Source organism: Artemia sp. Qi Xiang Cuo, chromosome 4, assembly GCF_049724085.1.
Source record: "Artemia sp. Qi Xiang Cuo chromosome 4, ASM4972408v1, whole genome shotgun sequence".
In the NCBI taxonomy this organism is placed as follows: domain Eukaryota; kingdom Metazoa; phylum Arthropoda; class Branchiopoda; order Anostraca; family Artemiidae; genus Artemia; species Artemia sp. Qi Xiang Cuo.
The window spans coordinates 1,138,845-1,159,411 of NC_142797.1; the positions used below are offsets into that span (position 1 = coordinate 1,138,845).

General features: G+C 36.8%; 1 protein-coding gene across 1 annotated transcript in view; it reads left to right on the top strand.

The window, feature by feature from the left end:
* The first annotated feature begins 376 nt into the window (after nucleotides 1-376).
* Nucleotides 377-20,567, top strand: part of LOC148952669 (RRP12-like protein) — a 124,636-nt gene continuing 104,445 nt past the window's right edge. The window contains exons 1-4 of the mRNA XM_089087331.1: nucleotides 377-541; nucleotides 6,393-6,519; nucleotides 8,001-8,183; nucleotides 19,583-19,699. Of these exons, the coding sequence (XP_088943457.1) occupies nucleotides 447-541; nucleotides 6,393-6,519; nucleotides 8,001-8,183; nucleotides 19,583-19,699 (522 nt within the window). The 5' untranslated portion in view covers nucleotides 377-446. The remainder of the gene's footprint in view (nucleotides 542-6,392; nucleotides 6,520-8,000; nucleotides 8,184-19,582; nucleotides 19,700-20,567) is intronic.

The window sequence follows — 20,567 nt, forward strand, 5'->3', positions numbered from 1 at the left end:
GTAAATATACCTATGTTTGCTTTCAGATTTAAAAACTTTCTTAAAAAACGTTTTTGCATGGTGGCCAAGAGTCTGCTTAGTGCAGGTACTGATCTCCTGATTTTCTGCCTTCGTCCGAGAGTGTAATGCGTGGTTGGGGGCAAATCGTCCGACGCTTCCCATGTTTTTCCCCCAGATTTTTCCAGGTACCCGTTTAGAGCTGGGTTGACTCTGGCTGAGTTTATAGTCACACCTTTGACCTCTGTTCTAAACCAATGATCTATGGTTCCACAGCACCTTCCAAATGACCTAGCAGGGATAGATGTGCTGATAACAAAAATTCTTTAAAAATCCAAGTCTTACCTTGTAAATACACTCATACTTTTCTTTTAGGTGTAATAGGGAAGAATCTACTAACAACTGAAAGTCTTCAAAAACACAATGCTGCAGTTGGTGCTGACAATCGAATGGAAGACGATGACGAGCTTAGTGTTGGAGGAGAATCTTTTGCTGAAACATTTGCCACTAATTACACAAACTGCACTAATGCCTCTTTCTCTAGGTTTGTTTTTTTTTTCGTAATTTTTGTGTTATAAATTCCAAATTAATAACACATTCCAATTCCAAATTCTCAAAATTCCAAATACTTTTCTTGTAGCCCAAAATGCCCTGGCAAAACTCGGGGAGGGGGAGATGCGGAGCGCCCCGGGTGGTACTCTCCAGGGGGTGACACAGAGCAAAGAGAAGAAGAAATAAAAAATAGTGGAAGGTGAAGAGTGGAAGAACCATATCACCAAATTGATTAGAGCCCATAAAGCTGTTGACCAAAAGCAGGTTACCATAATGGAATCTGATCCTTTCCTGAGGTGCTGGATCTGGCCCTAAACAAAGATTTGTACCAAAATATGAAAAATGAAATGCTTGGTCAAAATTTTGTCAGGGGGGGGGGGGTTTATTGAATGTTATGATATATTGTCAGCTCTAATAGAATGTTTAATACCGTCAGCTAATTTGCTACATTAGTTTTCTATGTCTGTGTATGGGATGCAGTTAAGGATCATGGTACATGTTCCTGTCCCTATTTCTGATTACGTATAGGAAGTTGAAAGTCATAAGCTTCATAATCTTTTCATTTTTCCTCATTCAGGGTATTGTCTCAACCACTTTCTCAATTGGAGATCTTACGCCAGTTCCTAAAAAAGGAAAAATTACCATGCAATGCTCCTCTTTCCGTCCAATAACGATTGCTACTTCTCTTTGCAAGTTATTTGAACTTTTATTCGTAGATGAGCTTGAGAAACTGTGTTGCAATCTTCCAAGACAATTCGGTTTCTAACTCGGTATTGGTTGTGCTGAAGCGCTCAATGTCGTTGCAAATGCACTCCTAGATGCACACAAATTAGGAGAAAGCCTAGCAATCGGTGGCGTTGACCTGCAGAGAGTGTTTGATCCATTGATTCATGCGCTTATGTTGCTATACTCAGCTAAAAGAGGATTGAACTTAAATAATTATTCGGGCTTTCTGTGATCTTTACTCTCGCCTTCGCGTGCAACTCAAGATCCCTTCCGATAACGGCATTCCGCCAGCACTATGGTCAGCTTCGATACCAGTCCGCAAAGGTGCCCGTCAGGGGACAGTTTTATCCACAATTTATCCAACAACTACATTATTGAGCCTCAAGATAGCTGTCCTTTATCATGCATTCTCAGTTCCATTGACATCTCCCTAGTATGCTATGCTGATGACACGCTGAATCTCAGCCGGACGCTTAACCGCCTTTAAGAAATATTCTCATGTCTGCAGTCCAATTACGTGAAAGTCGGTCTGAGATTTAACTCCCAAAAGTCGGAAATCTTTCTTTACAGTTGGAAGAATGACCCTCCTACTAATGTCACACTAGGTGATTGCTCAGTAAAACAGTTGATAAAATAGTATATCTGGGGCTGCCAGTAGGTACCTCATTACAGCATACCCGCTCCCTCCTGATCTCATATCTTGAACGGTGAATTTCCAGCTCCTATGCTTTGATCGTTAAATCCACTCTGAGATTTAACCGTCCACTACTGACAAGTATTTACAACGCTACCGCCTTGCCACATATATTATATGTGACCCCTTTCTGGAAATTATTGGCAAACCGTGAAAAGTCTTAAATCCGCTCTTTATTTTTCCGTTTTGCCAAGTACCTACTAAAATTGCCACCTTGGACAAAAAATAGTTTTCTGGTTCGGCGCTATAACCTAGCGGACCCAAATCTAGCTGTTGAGACACTTATTAGCCGGCAAAAAACAAAACCAGCAATTCTAATTTCACGAGTGGCCAAGTTTGCTTGTTTAATTTTCCCTCTGTTTTCTTTTTTTTTCTCCTCCTTTCAGAAGTTGTTGTCCTTGCTGCTATTTTCGAAGAAGTTGTTGTTTCTGTTGTAATTTTTGAGTATGTTATCTTTCTGTTTCCTCTTTTCGTACTATTTTGTATACTATTTAAGAAGTTGTTGCTTTTGTTGTTATTTTTTTTAGTATGTTTTCTTTTTGTTTCCTCTTTTCGCATTATTTTGTATACTCTGTCATTTTACATTTATTGTTTACGACGGGTTTTCAATTTATTATTATTATTTTTTCTTTTGTAGTTAGTATAGTCTTAGGCCAATTGATGTATATATTCTGTTTCTTATAGCCTACAAAAATCAGTAATTGTCTAAGAATCTCGCAAGACAACGTCTTGCCGTCTACATTTACTGTAACATAATTTTATATAATATAAAAAAGAAGAAGAAGATGAAAAATTAAATTGGAAAATACAGTTAAGTGGGAGACAAAGCCCTTTCAGAGATATATTTCGATGTAGATTATCAGAGACCCATCTGGCTAATATAATAGACCAAATTTATCTTTTTTCTCCAATAAGAACCACTCAAAAATTTACCATAGAATCCACTCAGGCTCAAATGGGCTAAATTTTCAGTCATTTTGCTATCAACTTTCAAATTCTGCTGGACTTGCCTCCTTTTCCCCACTTTGCAGATATAAGATATGAAACAATTAACGATTCACTTTTTGAATGCAATAAACTGACTCCTGCACAGCTCATACTTCAATGTAAATTGTCACAGTGCTTTAAAACGACAAAATTCTATCATCAGTCAATAGCCTGGCTGACCTAACATGCTCAAAGAGCACTAAAATCAACATATATACCCTAAACATCCAGTTCCTGGAATCAAAAGAGCTAATGAAGACATAATGAAAACAGAGCCATATCAAGACAAACAACTATCAACCACCTGTAGTAGTCCAACGCATCTCATATAAAGAGACAATAGGAAAAGGGCTGAATTGTCTGGACTGGAAAGCCCATTCAATGCCTAACAGAAGAAGAATTAACACCAACAATTGGCGCAACATGCATTTTTTTTGGGAGAAATAGTGCCAACACACCATTTCTAATTATTGTTTAGTTAAAACTCAATTTATAAACCGTGAAATTAATACAATAAAAATGTATTGAGCAGCTTTACTTGCTTAGAAGCCTTTTGCATTGAAAATGTAATTGTTTATAATAATATAAATAATTGCAGAAATTAAAAATAACTATAATATGCAAATAAAACCAAGGTTTTCTGGGCTTTCATAAGATAAGATAGATAAGATAAGATAAGATATTTATTTCAAAAAGATCACTATCACAAGGCCACAAAGGGCTGAATTCGGACTTCGGAGTCAACAATATAAATGGTTGCACTAAAACTGGCAAAAATGAAACAACAACAACGAAATAGAAAAATCATAATGAACAATCATTTAACAGTCAATAATTAAAACTGTAAAAAGTCAATTATAAAGTTAAAAAGATAAAAACTGGTCAAACTAAACTTACACAAATACGAATCGGAAAAAGAATTAGAACGGACATAAAAAAAGGAAGGGGGGGGGGGGAATAAGCGAATATACACAGAAAAAAAAGAGCGAGACATAAATGCATATAAATTAAAAGGGACACTAAGAGAGTGTCAATAAACCAACTACAGTAAGTCAATAAAAGAGTTAAAAAATAAAAACTGGTCAAGAAGGGGGGGACAAAAAAAGGAAAAAAAAGAAACTATTGGGACATTTTATTCATTTTTCCTGTAAGAAAGGGGACAAAAGTTCTTCCGTATCTCGAAGTAACGCAGTGAAGGGGGGACAACCCAGGGATGGGATCAGAAACAGCTCTAGGGGGCCGTAATCTGGATGGGGAGTGACGTTTGGGGAAAATACTTGCCGTCCGAGGGTTTGTTATGGCATTTTTTGCAAAACGGAGGCACAAATTATTTCTTCGTCTCTCGAGGGTCTCTAGGTTTGAAATATTTAACAAATGCAAATATGGTATCATGCCCTCTTTGAAAATAATTCTTAGAGCTCTCTTTTGGACATTTTCAATTTTTTGTGTAGCTTCATTAGAGAGGCCAGGGTGCCACACAGGACAAACGTACTCTAATATGGGACGCGCAAAAGAAATGTATACTTGTAGTAAATGTGATTAGGGGCAACTGAATTTATTTAAAAGTTTAAGGAGGGAAAGCGAGGAGTTTGCTTGTCGTAGGATATTATTTATATGGACATCCTATTTCAAATTGGAAGAAATTGTAACACCAAGGAGTTAAAGAGGTTTGACAGAGGTTTCAGGAGGAATAGGAGCAAGAAAAAGGGGAGGGGATTTGAGGAAACGGGATAAGGGACTATTGCGGATTTAGAAGGGTTAACTGTCATGTCAAGGGAAGAGGCCTCACAGGCAATATCTTGGAGTATGCCCATTGGGTTGCTAAACATGTTTTTATGACATATCTCTAAAACTGTCAAGTCATTGACAAATTTCCATCGATTGTCATTAAGGGTTGAAAGGCTGTTAATCGTAAGAGAAAAAAGCAGAGGGCCTAGAAGAGTCCCCCGAGGGATGCCATTAAATATGGGGAGATGATCTGAGAAACAATTTAGATATTTAACTGCTTGAGATCTATTAGAAAGAAAAGAGGCAACGAGCTTAACAAGGAAAGTTTCAATTTGGAATATGTCTCTAGTGTGAAATAACCACCGTAGTATTTCTAAAAAAATATCTAAGTGGTCGTTTGATCCATTTTGTTAGAAGCTGCCTAATTTAGGATTGAATAGGCTACTCTGGCAAGCTCTTTTGGGCTTTCATATGTCTCTAGTAGGGAATAACCACTGTAATATTTCGGAAAAATCCCAATTGGTCACCAGAAACATGTTTGCAGAAGCTTCCTAATTTGGAATTGAAGAGACCTTTCCAACATCTATCAATTTCATGGCTGATTTCGTAATTTTTTGTACTGCATAAATGTTCAGAACTTAACACGTGGTTGATCTGGATTTTCCTTTGGGGATATGGAGATTCAAGCTGTTACAGCCATTTTTTAGGTTATAGTTGTTGGGGAGGGGGGGGGGGGGTAAATTACCCCGATCTGTGCAAAAGGGCATGTACTTGCTTTGTTTCTCTTTGCTAGTATACTGGTAAAGTTTTAATTAAATATATTCGTTGACTTTTTTCTTAAAACCTCTTGAGTAGAAATAAGAGAATATTCAATACTTCTAAAATATTTGTAAAGATAATTTGCAGTACTCGTTTTACTAGTCTTATATCAAATACTAAGCTGCACGAAAGAATGTGGTTCATTTCCGCTTTTTAAGGCTCCAATGAAAGAAAGGTTGGCTAGCCCACGTTTTGCAGATGGCAGATTGCCAAATATTGTGCTTTTTGGCTATACAGTCTAAATGAAAAGCAGATCGTCCCTGAATGGGGTTTGAATAGTTCATAAGGAAGAAATTAAAGGAAACTAGAGCTTGTTGGTGCTTGGGGGGGGGGTAGAGAGTGAAGATGTTAATAGATTCGGATGAAGGAGGAGCATGCACAACTGGTGTTGGCCTCGTGTAGCTTGGTGCTTCAGTGAGTTGCTAGCAATATTAGTTGTATGGAAGATCTATAATTGGATCATAAATGGCAATTTCAGCCTAACACTTTTCAGGAGCCGTCTTTAGTGAAATAAAACCGCGGGAAATAGAAGATTTGAAAGAAAGACCAAGGGGAAGAATAGACAGATATAAAATAAACCATCTTTGACAGAGCACAAATCAAAATGGCAATAGATAAGAAAAAAGTATTAATAAAGCGAAAGCTTTAAACTAAGAAAACTCAAACAGCAAAGAAGAAAAGAAAAAGAGCTCCCACACGAAAAACAAAAAGGCAATTACTGAGGTCCATACAGCCCAAACTTTGATAAGATATTGGGGAAGTTTGTCTACAGAGGCTGCACATTGAAAATTGAGTTTTGAGCTCAGGTATGTGGTTATGAAGGGCTATACCCATCATTTGTCTTATTTGTCCCATTTCAAGAAAGTACTTCATTCTTATTCTGTTGAAGGCTTTTGAAAGGTTTTCAGCCTGACTCAGCTTTACACAAAGAAATGTTGGCTATTCTGGCTGCCGTTGCTGAAGTCATAAAAAGTAACGGCGGAAAAGAAACAGAGACTGAGTATTTTGGAGCTTTGGTATGTTTTTCATTTTTTTTATCGCCTGGTAATCTCTCTTTTCTCTCTATTTTTTCCTTCTCTCCTTCCGATCTCTCTCCCCCTTCCTCTATCCCCTCACCTCTCTCTATCTCTTTCTTTCCTCCTCTTTCTTCCCCCTCTCTGTGAAAATACTTTTGAAAAGAAAATTTTCGAATGGATCCGTTCCTGCTTGTTTCCTTGTGAAACTTAAAATTCCCTACGTATTGAAGAAAAAAATATAAGCGAAATAGATTTTATTAGCTTATGTGACTTTGTATTTTTTAAAAGGAAAAAAAGAAACAATTTGACATGTAGTTTGAAAAGCTTTCTCTCCTTTTGCTGCTGTTAGTCAGGTACAAAATAAGATAGTAAGTATGTGCAAAGATCAACCTGGGTACTCAAAGGAGGCTTGAAACAGCTTTCTTTGGGCCGCATGCCAATCTGGAATTATTGTCCTTAAGAATTTACCCTACTAAAGTCATTTGCTGATTCCTCCAACTCAAGGTCCAATAGATGTATAAATCTAGCAATGAAACCTGGTAAAGGATTAGCAGCGCATTTGGCACTTTGTGTGTGTCTTGCATTGCTAAATATGATGTAAAAAAAAGAGGACGAGGGCATCCGAACTAGTTCTTCGAAGGTCATGGGAAGGGGGACAATATTTCAAACCCTTTTAGGAGGGGTGAACGTTTGAAACACATGCTCTTTTCCTATATGTGTCTTCAATTCGTTTGCTGCAGTGATACTTTGCCCTTTTTGTATATTTTCGTCTTGCTGGAAGGTAAGGACAAGTGCCAGTTACAACTCGCCCACAGGGCAACATAAATTTTATATGTTAGTTTAATCTTTTTTTTGTACTTTTTTTTTTAGAAATTTAGGTACTTGTATTATGTATCGACCACAGCAAGTACCCATGTTAAAAACAATTCTTACTTCATAATATGCAGAATAATCATTGTTAACGCATTTTGCATACAGCCCCGCTATACTTTGCCCCCCTCCTAATGTGCAAATATATAGCCCAAAATTATATGTTTTAAATGCATTCTCCCACCCATAGCTTGTTTTTCCAGTTTTTGTTTCGTCACAGTGGATTCAGTTTACAGGTACACGGATTGAAACAACTGAGATGCACAGATATGAAATATATAATTTAGGCTATATATTTGCACATCAGGGGAGTCGGGGGCAAAGTATAGTGGGGCTGCAACGCTGTTGTTGATATGTCATACAAGTACCGAAATTTATTCCATTTTTTTAAAGTTACTATGGTTTAGGTTCATCATTTCTCAATTTAGAGGACGTCATGTTGTGTATAGGCGAAGCTCCGTCTTCTTCTTCATGGCCATAGATCCGGTATTTTTCAAATTCTTCTTCTTCTTCGGTTTGAAGAAGAATTCACGTAATTTGCCCCTGTCTGAAACTGACCTTACGCTTTACCAAAAGGCGATATATTCTTAAAATTTGTAATTATTTTGCAGATGACAACACTGGAGGGAGCGCAAACTGAAGAGTCTGTCGGAGCAGTTCTGTCATTACTGAGTATGTGTATTAAAAGAGTTCCGTCTTCCATCCTGAAACTCAAATTTGGCGATATTTCGAAATGTTTTGTTACAATTTTGGAACGATTTGCTGACTCTGATAATAATGTTGTACTCAAATCTGTAAGTTTGATTTTGGTTTAATTTCTCTTTTATTCATGTTTCCTCCTTGTTAATGTTGTCACTAGCAATTTTCTGTTTGCTGTTAATATGGAAATTGGAATTTTAATAACCAAAATTTACTACTATCAATTCGTGGAAACGCACTAATTTTGTGAGAGGTTGAAAAGTCAGACCTTAAAACGTAAATAATATTTGAATTTGCCTATCAAAATGTAAAACAAGTATAATAAAAATTTCATATTGTCACTTGTGCTTCTGAAACTGTAAGATGGTCTATGATTTATGAGCTAAAATAAATCCAACAATCACAAACAAACGTACAATGATTTGGACCAATCACAAACAAATGAACATTGATTTGGACCTTACTTAGCCAAAATGAAATCACTCTTAATTGCAATACACATAGCCATTATTGGCCATCATCAATGGCAATGATGCAATCACATTGCCATCACGCAATATGCAATCACCACTAAGTGTAATGCACATTCACATTGCCAAATATGCTATTGCAAATGTAAGATAGTCTGTGATTAGTAAGCTAAAATCAATCCAAAATCAGAAACAAGTTCAGATTGTTATGGACCTTACTTTGCTAATATGAAATTGTCATTCAGTACAATATAAAATTGTCAAGCACGAATTTTTTCTTCAGTTATCTTATAAAGAAACAGCTGTTGTTTTAATTCTCTGAATTCATTGAATTGTATACTCAAAATTCATCAGTTTTCTTCAACGAAGTTTTTAGGGAGTTTCACTAACTAATATTTATCTGTTAGCGTGGAAACACAGTTGTTAGTAAAACTAACAACTGTTTTTGTTTTTACATATTACTTACCTTTGTTTACTTATCTTTTACTACATATTACTTACCTTTGTTTTTGCGACGGTCTTATCTTTCGCAAAGTGCTCAGTGGGAACCATAGAGGTGTATTTAGCCAAAAACTGACATAACTTTGTGCTGCTACTATCGCCTCAGGGTGGCCTCGTGTCACAATGAGCTGCTATTTATTTTATGTTTTGGTGCTACTTGTGAAAATAGGTACGTTATGAATCGGCGTTGCTTTAATTGTGAAGGAGTGGGATTAGCTGCATTATATGCAAGGCTGCAATGTTACATGAGACCTATCTGCAACGTCTTATGAGACAATTCATCGTTGTTACCAAACTTAGTAAAGGTAAGGTAACCAAGGGTCAACATAAGGTAAATGTTAGTTTTGAATGTCAAAACAGCTTTTTCAAATCGAACACAAGGGATATTCAATACTGCTATATTGTCCTATGATGGCGCAGTGGGTTTGACTTTAGCTTAATAATGCGTTCCCAGAGATCAAACCTGGCTGTAGCAACACACTGCAGGGCCGACGAATGGACCCTAGTGGTCAAGAAGCGTCGATAATCCGATTACTTTACTCAGTAGGCCTACTGCTATCATCTTGGTGATAGTATGACTACCTCTAAGGTCAAATGTAAGGTGAAAGGTTAGTTTGTGAACGTGGAAACCACCTTTATTAGGTTTATTGCATTGGAAACTTCATTATACTTGCCGAACTATAATAAAACCTTTCCGAACTTAAAAAAAAGAAGATTGTAACAGCAATAAATGCACAAAAAGAATCAACTTTCTTTTCACATTCCAAATGTGCAAAATTCATTAACTTACAAAATTTTAGGAAACAGGGTAAAGATTCCTCAACAAGGTGTATGGTCTTGATGTAAATTAATTTTTAAAAAAACAAAGTTTTTCCGTGGGAAGTAAAGAGCGAAGTTAAACTTAAACTTAAAGGTGAAACTTAAAACGAACAAAAATTATTACTTCACAACCTATCTAACACATGTCAATAAAACTAGTGCAAATAAATCAACTGGTGATATATCCCTATGTTTGTAGGATTACAGAAAACTAGTGCTTTACTGAAAATACAAAAACCAAGTATAAAAAACAAGAATGTTGATTTAGGAGTCAAAAGTAAACACATAGCCTCACAACAATAAACCAACCTATAACGCTTTTCATCGTCCTACAGGAGCTGTGATGTCAGTAACTTTCAGTATGCAATTAAAATTATCTTAAAAATGTAGGCATAAAAATAATAAGTTTACAGTTATTAAACAGCATACAAATAATGGATTGATTTATTTGACGACATCTTGGTCTCACCTAGTATTAGTCGAAATGGAGGACATATCAACCATGATATCGACTCTGGACATCCAGTTACTTCACTCTGTAAAACGGAGAATTTCAAGTTGTGATACAAGTTTTAAGGCGAGTCTGCAGTCTTAATACTAATAAGATTCCTTCACTTCGAACCTGTCTACAAAATAATCATGAAATGTCTTTCAGATCCAAAATGACAGTCAATCATTCAACTAAGCTCATTGTGCAGAAGTGATGCCAAATGGCAAAACGAAAAATAAATAAATAAAGCAACAATATAACAAATATTTTACTTTTATACTGTTAAAAGTGCCGTTAAATGTTTATTTGCACTGTACCAAAACTTTTATATTGTTTTGTGTTTTCAGTAAAGCGCTAGTTTTCTGTAATCCTGCAAACATAGGGAATTATCACCAGTTGATTTATTTGCACTAGTTTTCTTGATATATGTTAGATAGGCTGTAAAGTAATAATTTTTGTTTGTTTTCAGTTTCAACTTCGCTCTTTACTTGCCTCGGAAATCTTTTTTTTTTTTAAAGTTACGATAAGTTTGTTTTCATTTCAAAAATTTTGGGAAGAATTACCTGAATTCTCCTACAGAACTGTTTTCATTTGTTTTTCTTCCTCTTTGGATGCAGAATCTTGCGTATGGAGAGAATATTACAGCGGCATTGTCAAGTAAATAATTTGAATAAGTAAGTATAACAATAAGAAATCTCTCTTTTAATATAAGACTTTAAGTGGTTCCACAACCAGGTCCCTACGCTTCTCCAGTCACTAAGAGGTAAGAGGTTGGCGCCAGGAACGTGATTCACTATGGGACAGAGGGAGCAACTGCCTCTCCCTTACCACGGTTTTCCCCCAGACCCCAGTATCCCGCCCCCCAGGTGAAATTTAGTTTCTCCAAAAATGTAAGATAAGTCTGCATAATTCAAGAATTCACTGAAACAGGGCAGTTTTCTTTGGTGCACTTTTGCCTTTTTTATTACTACATGGATCATTTTTAAGTTTTTCTCTATCATTTTTACTTGATTTGGGGAAATTGGCTCCAGATTATACCCCCCCCCCCCCTCTCACACACACACAAAGTTTTGACAAAATTACGTCATACGTTAGGGTATGGATTTAGTGATCTACTAAGAATTTCGTTGCAAACCATGAACTGGATGACCTCTATTTCCTTTGGAATCAAAATGCTTGACAAAATACGTTCCCGGGACATGCTTTCAAAAATGAGTGCATCACATTAATAAAAACAGTGACATTATCTGAAAATGATCATATAGAAAGAAACAAAACCGTGATTGAAAAAACAAACAATTGGGAATCAAACCCAGGACACTCTAATTTCAAGTCCACCGCTGTACTAACAGAACCACCGCCTCTAATAATCGGATTTGATATATTGGTTGTTGTACATTAATTTAGTAGCTTATTAAGGGGGCTTGGAGGAGGAACATACGGGAGATGTTCTTGAAAACCTCCAGTTAAGGGTTCTGGACCATAATTATTGCAATGATGATATCGTTTTTTCAGAGAAAAGGGCCTATTCAGAGAAAAGGACCAGTTTTCTTTAGTAATTCTTTGCATTTATGGTACTATAAGGCTTATTTTTATTTCTCACTGACATTTTCACTTGATCTAGGAAGGTTTGGTCCACATTCTCCCCCCCCTCCTCAGGGTTTTGACAAAATTGTGCCCCTGTTTTTAGTGCTATATCATACTTAAGGACGATAGAATCGATAAAAATTACGTAAATATGAGTAATAGCTTTGAAATGAGCAATAAAAAGTTGCTTTAAAAAGTTTCGTTAGCCCAGTAGCCCCGGCTCTTCTACTTGACAAGACATCACAAGTGCCATTTTTTATCGTCTCGTGGAACTTGCTGATGGTGGAATTAATAGGAAGGACGGACGTATACATGAGCAATATCTTTTATATGAGCTACTACAAATTTGTCTAAGATACAGGTGATACCAAAACGCCCAATAACAATACGCCCATACCGATACGCAAAATATCGGTTCGTCAGATAACAATACAACGCAGAGCCCTTTCCCCGGGGACTATGGAGGGTCATATCATCAGTAAAACCATAGATATTGGACCTTTGAACTATGTTGAACAAAATGGCTATCTCGAAATTTTGATTAGATGACTTGGGGGGGCGGGGCCTGTAGGGAGGGGGGCGGCTAGTTGCCCTCCAATCATTTTGGTCACTTAAAAAGGTAACTTACAAGTTTGATTTCCTTTCAAATGAGCTATTACACATCTCTCTATGATGCTCTGGCCACCCCTGAGACCTGCTAGAAAAAAAAACGGGAAACAGATCAGTGCTACCGATGCAAAAAAGCGATTTTCTTTGTTGTTCAGTGAGGGAGATTGTAATTTCTCTGTACAAGGTTTTCGACAATGCTGATTCCAATGGTGCGCTTTTTATTTTGATATGACGCCATTCTCGAGGGGTTTCGGGCTTTTTTTGTAAATCACCATAAATTTCTTTTCGCAATAAACTTTTACTTTTAAGATGAACCGAAATAATAGTCACAATTCCTGAATCAGTGTCAGATGGCAATTTTTATCATAAGGTAGCTTTTTTTCTAAACGCAATTTCCAACTTTTGGTTACTATGGGCTGTGGTTCGCTCTTTACTAGGTAGCAGCTACCACTGCAATCATGATTGCGCCTGAAATTCAATTTGCCGTAGAAACCTAGAAGGGAGATTTCTAGTTATTGTCAACATAGACACAACATTGTCCATTTCTTCCAAGAAGAATGGTGATTGGTGCATGTTTATTCGGGTTATTTTGTTGATTTTTTTTTCTAATATTGAATAAAGGGGGTGGTAACATCCCAGGAGGAGGGTAATTGAACCGAAATTGTGCCACATTTTGTGCCACAAAATCTCAATTTTACCAGAATAGGGCCAAAATGCTATTGACTTTAAAATCACGATATAGCCCATCAGTTATGAACTGTCAAAAAGTAAAGCTACCAAACTTGATAACAGTAAGATTGTCTTTAAGATTTTACGTAAGACTCAGTATCTCTTGTGAACGCCGAATTCATTTTCATTTCAGGTTAGTTGAATTGCACACTTCAGTACAGCTACTAAGCTATAAAAAAGTTTTCCCGAATTAAAAAAAAAGTGAACTATGACATTAATGTGTGCGTGAAAAATTTCTGCTTTTTATTCTGTTTCCAAGTATTCAAAATTCATTGATTTGAATAATATTTGAAAACAGAGCAGAACTTCCCTGAGCAAGGTGTGGTCCTGATGAAAATTGCGCCATGAAAGATCAACATGTCCTAAAAACCCATAACGGAGATTTAATATCATAGGCAGCGCAATCGCTCTGCCTAAGTAAAGAACGATGTTGGCACAATGCCTTGTTTATGTATTTTTTTTATTCTAGACCAGGGCACTTCGAATTGAAGGAGTTGTCATAGAAAGTTCGAGAAGGGCTCATTCGATTGAAAATTGGAGTGGCTTGTGCACTTTTTAATAGTCGAAAGTGATTGGAAGGCAACTAACACCCCCTTCCACGCCCACCAATTCCCCAAACACATCCAATCAAAATTGAGATAGCCAGCCATTTTGTTCAGTGTAGTTGATTTCCAGATATAAATTATGTTTTGAGGAGGGCACTCCCCCACAGCCCTCAGGACAAGGGTTGTAAGTTATGCCCTGGTGGCATATAAGGTTTTTATAGAAAGCTTTGTCGTAGAAACTTCAAAAAGGGCTCATTTGTTTGGAAATTCAGATCATTTTTGCCCTTTTTAATAGTCGACAGTGATTGGAGAGCAACTAACCCCCTCTCACGCCCACCTATTCCCCAAACCCATCCAATCAAACTTTTGAGATAGCCATTTTGTTCAACGTAGTTGAAAGTTCCGGAAATTAGGTCTTTGAGGATTACAACCCCCCACAGCCCTCAGGACAAGGGTTGTAAGTTATGCCTAGGGGGAGCATATAATGTTTTTATAGTATGATTTTATAAATTATATATTTGAGTATGACACTCCCCCACAGCCCTCAGGGCAAGGGTTGTAAGTTATGCCCTGGGGGCATATAAGGTTTTTGTGGAAAGCTTTGTCGTAGAAATTTGAAAAAGAGCTCGTTTCATTGGAAATTCAAAGGTCTAGTGCCCTTTTTAATAGTCAAAAGTGATAGGAGGGCAACTAACCCCCTCTCACCCCCACCTTTTCCCCAAACACATCTGATAAAAATGTTTAGATAGCCATTTTGTTCAACGTAGTTAAAAGTTTTCGAAATTAGGTCTTTCAGGATGATAACGCCCTCAGAGCCCTCAGGGCCAGGGTTGTAAGTTATGCCCTGGGGGCATATAAGGTTTTATAGATAGTGATGTTGTAAAAACTTCAAAAAGAGCTCATTTCATTGGAAATTGAAAGGGCTAGTGCCCTTTTTAATAGTCAAAAGTGATTGCAGGGCAACTAACCCCCCTCTCACGCCCACCATTTCCCCAAACACGTCCAATCAAATTTTTGAGATATCCATTTTCTTTAAATAGTTAAAAGTCTTGGAAATTAGGCCTTTGAGGATGATAACCCCCTCAGAGCCCTCAGGGCCGGGGTTATTAGTTATGCCCTGGGGGCATATAAGGTTTTTATAGAAAGTTGTTAAAAAGTGATGTTGTAAAAACTTCAAAAAGGGCTCATTCGATTGGAAATTGAAAGGGCTAGTGTGCTTTTTAATAGTCGACGGGGATTGAAGGGCAAATAACCCCCCGTCACGCCTACCATTTCCCCAAACACCTCCAATCAAAATTTAGATATCCATATTGTTCAACGTAGTTCATTTGAGATAGCCATTTTGTTCAACGTAATTGAAAAGTCCGGAATTAATGTCTTTGAGGATAACACAGCATAACTTACAGAAGGGTTGTAAGTTAAGCCCTGGGGGCATATAAGGTTTTATAGAAAGTGTTGTCACAGAAACTTCAAAAAAGGGTTCGTTCGTTTGGAAATTCAAAGCGCTACTGCCCTATTTAATTGTCGAAAGTGATTGGAGGGCAACTAACGCCCCTCTCACGCTCATCATTTCCCCAAACACATCCAATCAAAATTTTTAGATAGCTATTTTTTTTTTCAACGTAGTTAAAAGTCTTGGAAATTGATCTTTGAAGATGATAACTCCCTCAGAGCCCTTAGGTCCAGGGTTTTAAGTTATGCCCTGGGGGCATATAAAGTTTTTATGTATAGTTATGTTGTAAAAATTTCAAAAAGGACTCATTCGATTGGAAATCGAAAGGGCTACTGTGCTATTTAATTGTCGAAGGGGATTGAAGGGCAACTAACCCCCGTCACGCCTACCATTTCCCCAAACACATCCAATCAAAATTTTGAGGTATCCATATTGTTCAACGTAGTTGAAAGTTTTGGAAATAATGTCTATGAGGATGATAACCCCCCCCCCCCCACACACACACAGCCCTCAGGGTAAGGGTTTTAAGTTATGCCCTTGGGGTATATAAGGTTTTATAGAAAGAGTAGTCGTAGAAACTTCGAAAAGGGCTCATTCGATTGGAAATTTAATTGTTAAAAATTTCGATTTAATAGTCAAAAGTGATTGGAGGAAACTAACACCCCTCTCACGCCCACCATTTCCCCAAAAACATCCAATAAAAATTTTGAGATATACATTTTGTTCAACGAAGTTGAAAAGTCAGGAAATTATGTCTTTGAGGATGACACACAGCATAACTTACAGAAGGGTTATAAGTTATTTGGGGCATATAAGGTTTTATTGAAAGCGTTGTCGTAGAAACTTCAAAAAAGGGTTCATTCCTTTTGAAATTAAAAGGGCTAGTGCCCTATTCAAAAGTCGAAAATAGTCGGAGGGCAAATAACACCTCTCTCACGCCCACAATCTCCCCAAACACATCCAATCAAAGTTTTTAGATAGAGATTATGTTTAACGCAGCTGAATTCTCTGGAAATTAGTTCTTAGCCGGCGTTATCGTAGAAACTCCAAACAGGACTAATTCATCTGGAACTTGAGAGAGTTAGTTCCCCTTTTAACACTAAAGAGTGATCGGATGGCACATACCCTCCCCCCAAACCCATCATTTCCCCAAACACTTCCGATCAACGTTTTGATGCAGCAATTTTGTTGAACGTAGTTGAAGGGTCCGGAAAATATGTTTTTGAGTATGACAACCCCCCAAAGCCCTCAGGGCTAAGGTTGTAATCTATACCCTAGGGGGCATATAATGGCATATAGAAATTTTTGTCGTAAAACTTCAAGAAGGGCTTTTTCGACTGGAAATTGAGAGGGCTATTGCCTTTTTAATAGTCGAAAGTAATCAGAGGGAGAATCGCCTCACCTCCGTCATTTCCCCAAATATTTCCGATCAACATTTTGATATAGCCATTTTGTTCAACGTAGTTGAAAGGTCTGGAAATAATGTCTTTGAGGATGACAACCCTCCCCCAATAGCCCTCATGACGAGGGTCGTAAGTTATGCCCTTCGGGCACGTAACATTTTTATAGAAAGTTTTGTTGTAGAAGCTTCAAAAAGGGCTCATTCGATTTTAAATTGAGAGGACTAGTGCCTTTTTTATTAGTCGAAAGTGATCAGAGGGCAAATGCCTCCCTCTACGCCTATCATTTCCCCAAACACTTCCAATTAAAATTTTGATATAGCTATTTTGTTAAGCCTATCAGAAAGGTCTGGAAATTATGTCTTTGAGGATAACAACCCCCCCCCCTCAGGGCAAGGGCTGTAAGTTATTCCTTGGAGACATATAGGGTTTTATAGAAAGCGTGGGGATATAAACTTCAAAGGGGGCTCATTGGATTGGTAATCAGACGCTCTAGTGCTCTTTTTAAGAGTCACAGCAATCAGGGGGCAGCTACCCTCTCCCCCGTACACACACGTCAAGTTGTCCCGAAATGTGTCTAATAGAAATTTCGAGATACCCATGCTATTCAAAATAGCCTAAATATCATATAACAAGGCTTTTGGGGTTGAAAAAAACTCCGGAGATTAGGGGCAAGGGTTTTAAGTTATGGCTAGGGGGTATTAAAGGTTTTTATGGAAAGGATGGTTGTTCAGAAGAGGCTCAGTCTTTCTCCCTGGAAAAGACTTATGTCATTATAGAACGAACAGGAATTAATAAAAAAAACTTTTTGCACAAAATAGATTTTTCAAAAAAAGTAAAGAACTCCATTAAACCAAAAATGAACAAAAATAGAATCAAATAATCTACCAAGGATACAACCACCACAAATCAGTATAAATAAATAAATGAAACCCAAAACAAACAAAAATTAAAATAAGTCAAACTCAAAACGAGCAGAAATTAATCTGTGTAGGGCTGTAAACCCCATGCTTTCTAAAAGCTAGATTACAATTCGTACTTTACTGAAAAAAAATTCTTTTAAATGTTTTCACTTTTATAACTTTAATAAATCAAAATTAATTATGCTTTTAAGGAATAAATATCAGCATATGTATATTCACCTTACAATGCTCTTTTTTTTAATTTGAATTTTTTCAGTAAAGTACAAATTATTTTCTAGCTTTTAGAAAGCACATGGTTTAGAACCCTACACAGATTAATTTCTGCTCGTTTTGAGTTTGACTTATTTTAATTTCTGTTTGTTTTGGGTTTCATTTATTTATTGATACTGATTTGTGGTGGTTGTATCCTTGATAGATTATTTGATTCTATTTTTGTTCATTTTTGGTTTAATGGAGTTCTTTACTTTTTTTGAAGAACTTATTTTGTGCAAAATGTTTTTTTTTATTAATCTCAATTAGAAGCTTATTTGAATGCACATTCAAAGCTGTAGTTCGATTTTTAAGTAAGAGACTGCGGTATGATACCGATTTTTGCCATTTTCTGCTGGAAAACCACAGTTTTACCAAAATATGACAAAAATGCTATCGATTTTAAAATAATGAGATAGTGAATCCGTTCCAAAGTATCGTGAGGGGAGGGAGCGCAAGTCTATTTGCCAAAATTTAGGAAAGGGAGTATTTTTTTTTTCAATGGCAACACAAATACGCCATTTTCCAGTGAAAATACCTTTAAAAAGTATTTTTCTAAATCTAGGGGGAGAGGGAAAATGATCTGGGGATGAGGGGGCAAATGCCTCCCCCTTCTCCCATATTGACGCCACTGGCTAATTTATTAACCTCCAAGTTTAAGAGGTTGTGCTACCGCGCAGTGGTGCATCTGTCATTCCTAGGCGAAAATTTTCAAACTTACCGGTGAGAGGTCCTGCCTGTAAATGTAGAGACGGAGTTTAACCCCTGGCCTTTTTTCCTATATCGAATATATTTGGGCTAAGTGATAACAGATCCCGTCTAATTGCGAAAAGGTAGTTTTCCAATATTGAATTGAAGTTTTCTGTGACTGAACAGCAACATTAAACTACGAACAAATATTATCTTAAATATTATGGTTGTTGCCGCCCCCTCAACCTCCTGCTCTTTATGCTAAAGCTTGTCTTTTTTTTATAAGCTACTCAAGTGCATTTAGCAGATTTTAAAAAATTCAACAAATGTTATTGGGAAAAGTCATGAACTTTTTAGAAAAACTGGAAATACAAGGAAAGAAGTGAATATAAAGGTCCTCCCTCTGCAAAATGTGTTAACTGTGATAATTCTGCATATTATGAAGCAAGTTGTTTTCTTAACATGTTTCTTTATATATAGCTGGAATCCTAGGCTTACACCGAATATTCTAACCCAACAGCAGTATTATACGAGACTTATTTCTGTTTTTGCAATCCTTTGAGTCTTGGAGGATTATGGAAGTTCGAAAATGAAAGTCTCTATTTATTTGCTTTTGTTGTAAATTATGAAATTCTAAATTCAAGTGTTTTTATAAAACAATTGGCGAATAAAAAACTTACACCTCTTTTTGGCTGAATCTGTTGCGCTCTAAAAGGCCTTCCAGATAGAAATAGTCCAGACTTTGACGTAAAGAAAGACTTGAGGGGTCGACAGCCTTCTCGATCGATTTAATTTTTAATGTGGCTCTTTACCTTCGGTTGAAACTAGTTCTTTCCCTATTTATTGGTATAACAAATGAATATGTCGCCATATATGCGATATGCAGGGTGTAAAATACCGCCAATTTTTCTTAACAGAAAGGTTATCATATTGCACCTTGTTTGAAGCAGAATCACACGCCATAATCAGTCTCAACTGACGGAGCTACAAACTAGGCCACGTTTATTTTTTTTTTTTTTCTATTTCAAGGTGTTATCCTGTTTGGCAGTGCTTTTAAGAGTACAAGAAGCCATAGCTTGGACCAATGCTTCAACTCTCCGGATTTTTGACATTATACTTAGCTTCACCGTGCATACGAAGCCCAAGGTAATCTGATTAATGTCTAATTTATCAATTAAGAGTTAACTGACCAAACTTGACAAGCTAATAATACTTTGTCAAGGGGGTAATTTTCCGTGTGTTGTTATTTTCTCAGGGATAAATTTGATTATCCTTCTATTATAAATTTCCTTTTTTTGGAGAGACCTTTAAGCCAACCCTATTAGAAGCATTACTTGTGTTACCTTTCATGGAAATTAATCCCAGCCCCTGCAAAGTTCCCTCCCTTAGTTTTTAATTGTACGGTTAATTGTACTGTTCAGTATCATTTTCTTTTTTTGATAGCTGTTCGTTAAGTTCCCTCCCTTAGTTCTGGTCTTTCCCTGAGTCTGAATTGTACTGTTGAGCGTCATCCTAGTCTTTTGAGTGCTGTTAGTTAAGGTCCCTCTATGAGTTTTTACTGAGAATGTTATTCGTCCTTATAATATAGTATTTTCTGTTCTAAAAGTTCCCTCCCTTACTTTTTATTGTACAGTTAATCCTTCTCCTAAACTTTTAAGGGATGTCCTTTAAGGTAACTCAATAAGTTTTAATTGTACTGTTAAGCGTACTCTTCTTATTTTGATGGATGTTCTTTTAGTTCCCTCCCTTAGTTAATTTACTTCACTTAGTCATAATTGTTATGTTGAGCCTCATCCTCTTCTTTTGATATATGATCGTTAAGTTCCCTCCATTAGTTTTAATTGTACTGTTCAGTGTCATCCTATTCTTTTGATAGCTGATCGTTAAGTTCCCTCCCTTAGTTTTGATTGTACTGTTCAGCCTCCTCCTCTTCTTTTGATAGTTGTTCGTTAAGTTCCCTCCCTTAGTTTTAATTGTGCTGTTCAGTCTCCTCCTCTTATTTTGGGAGCTGTTC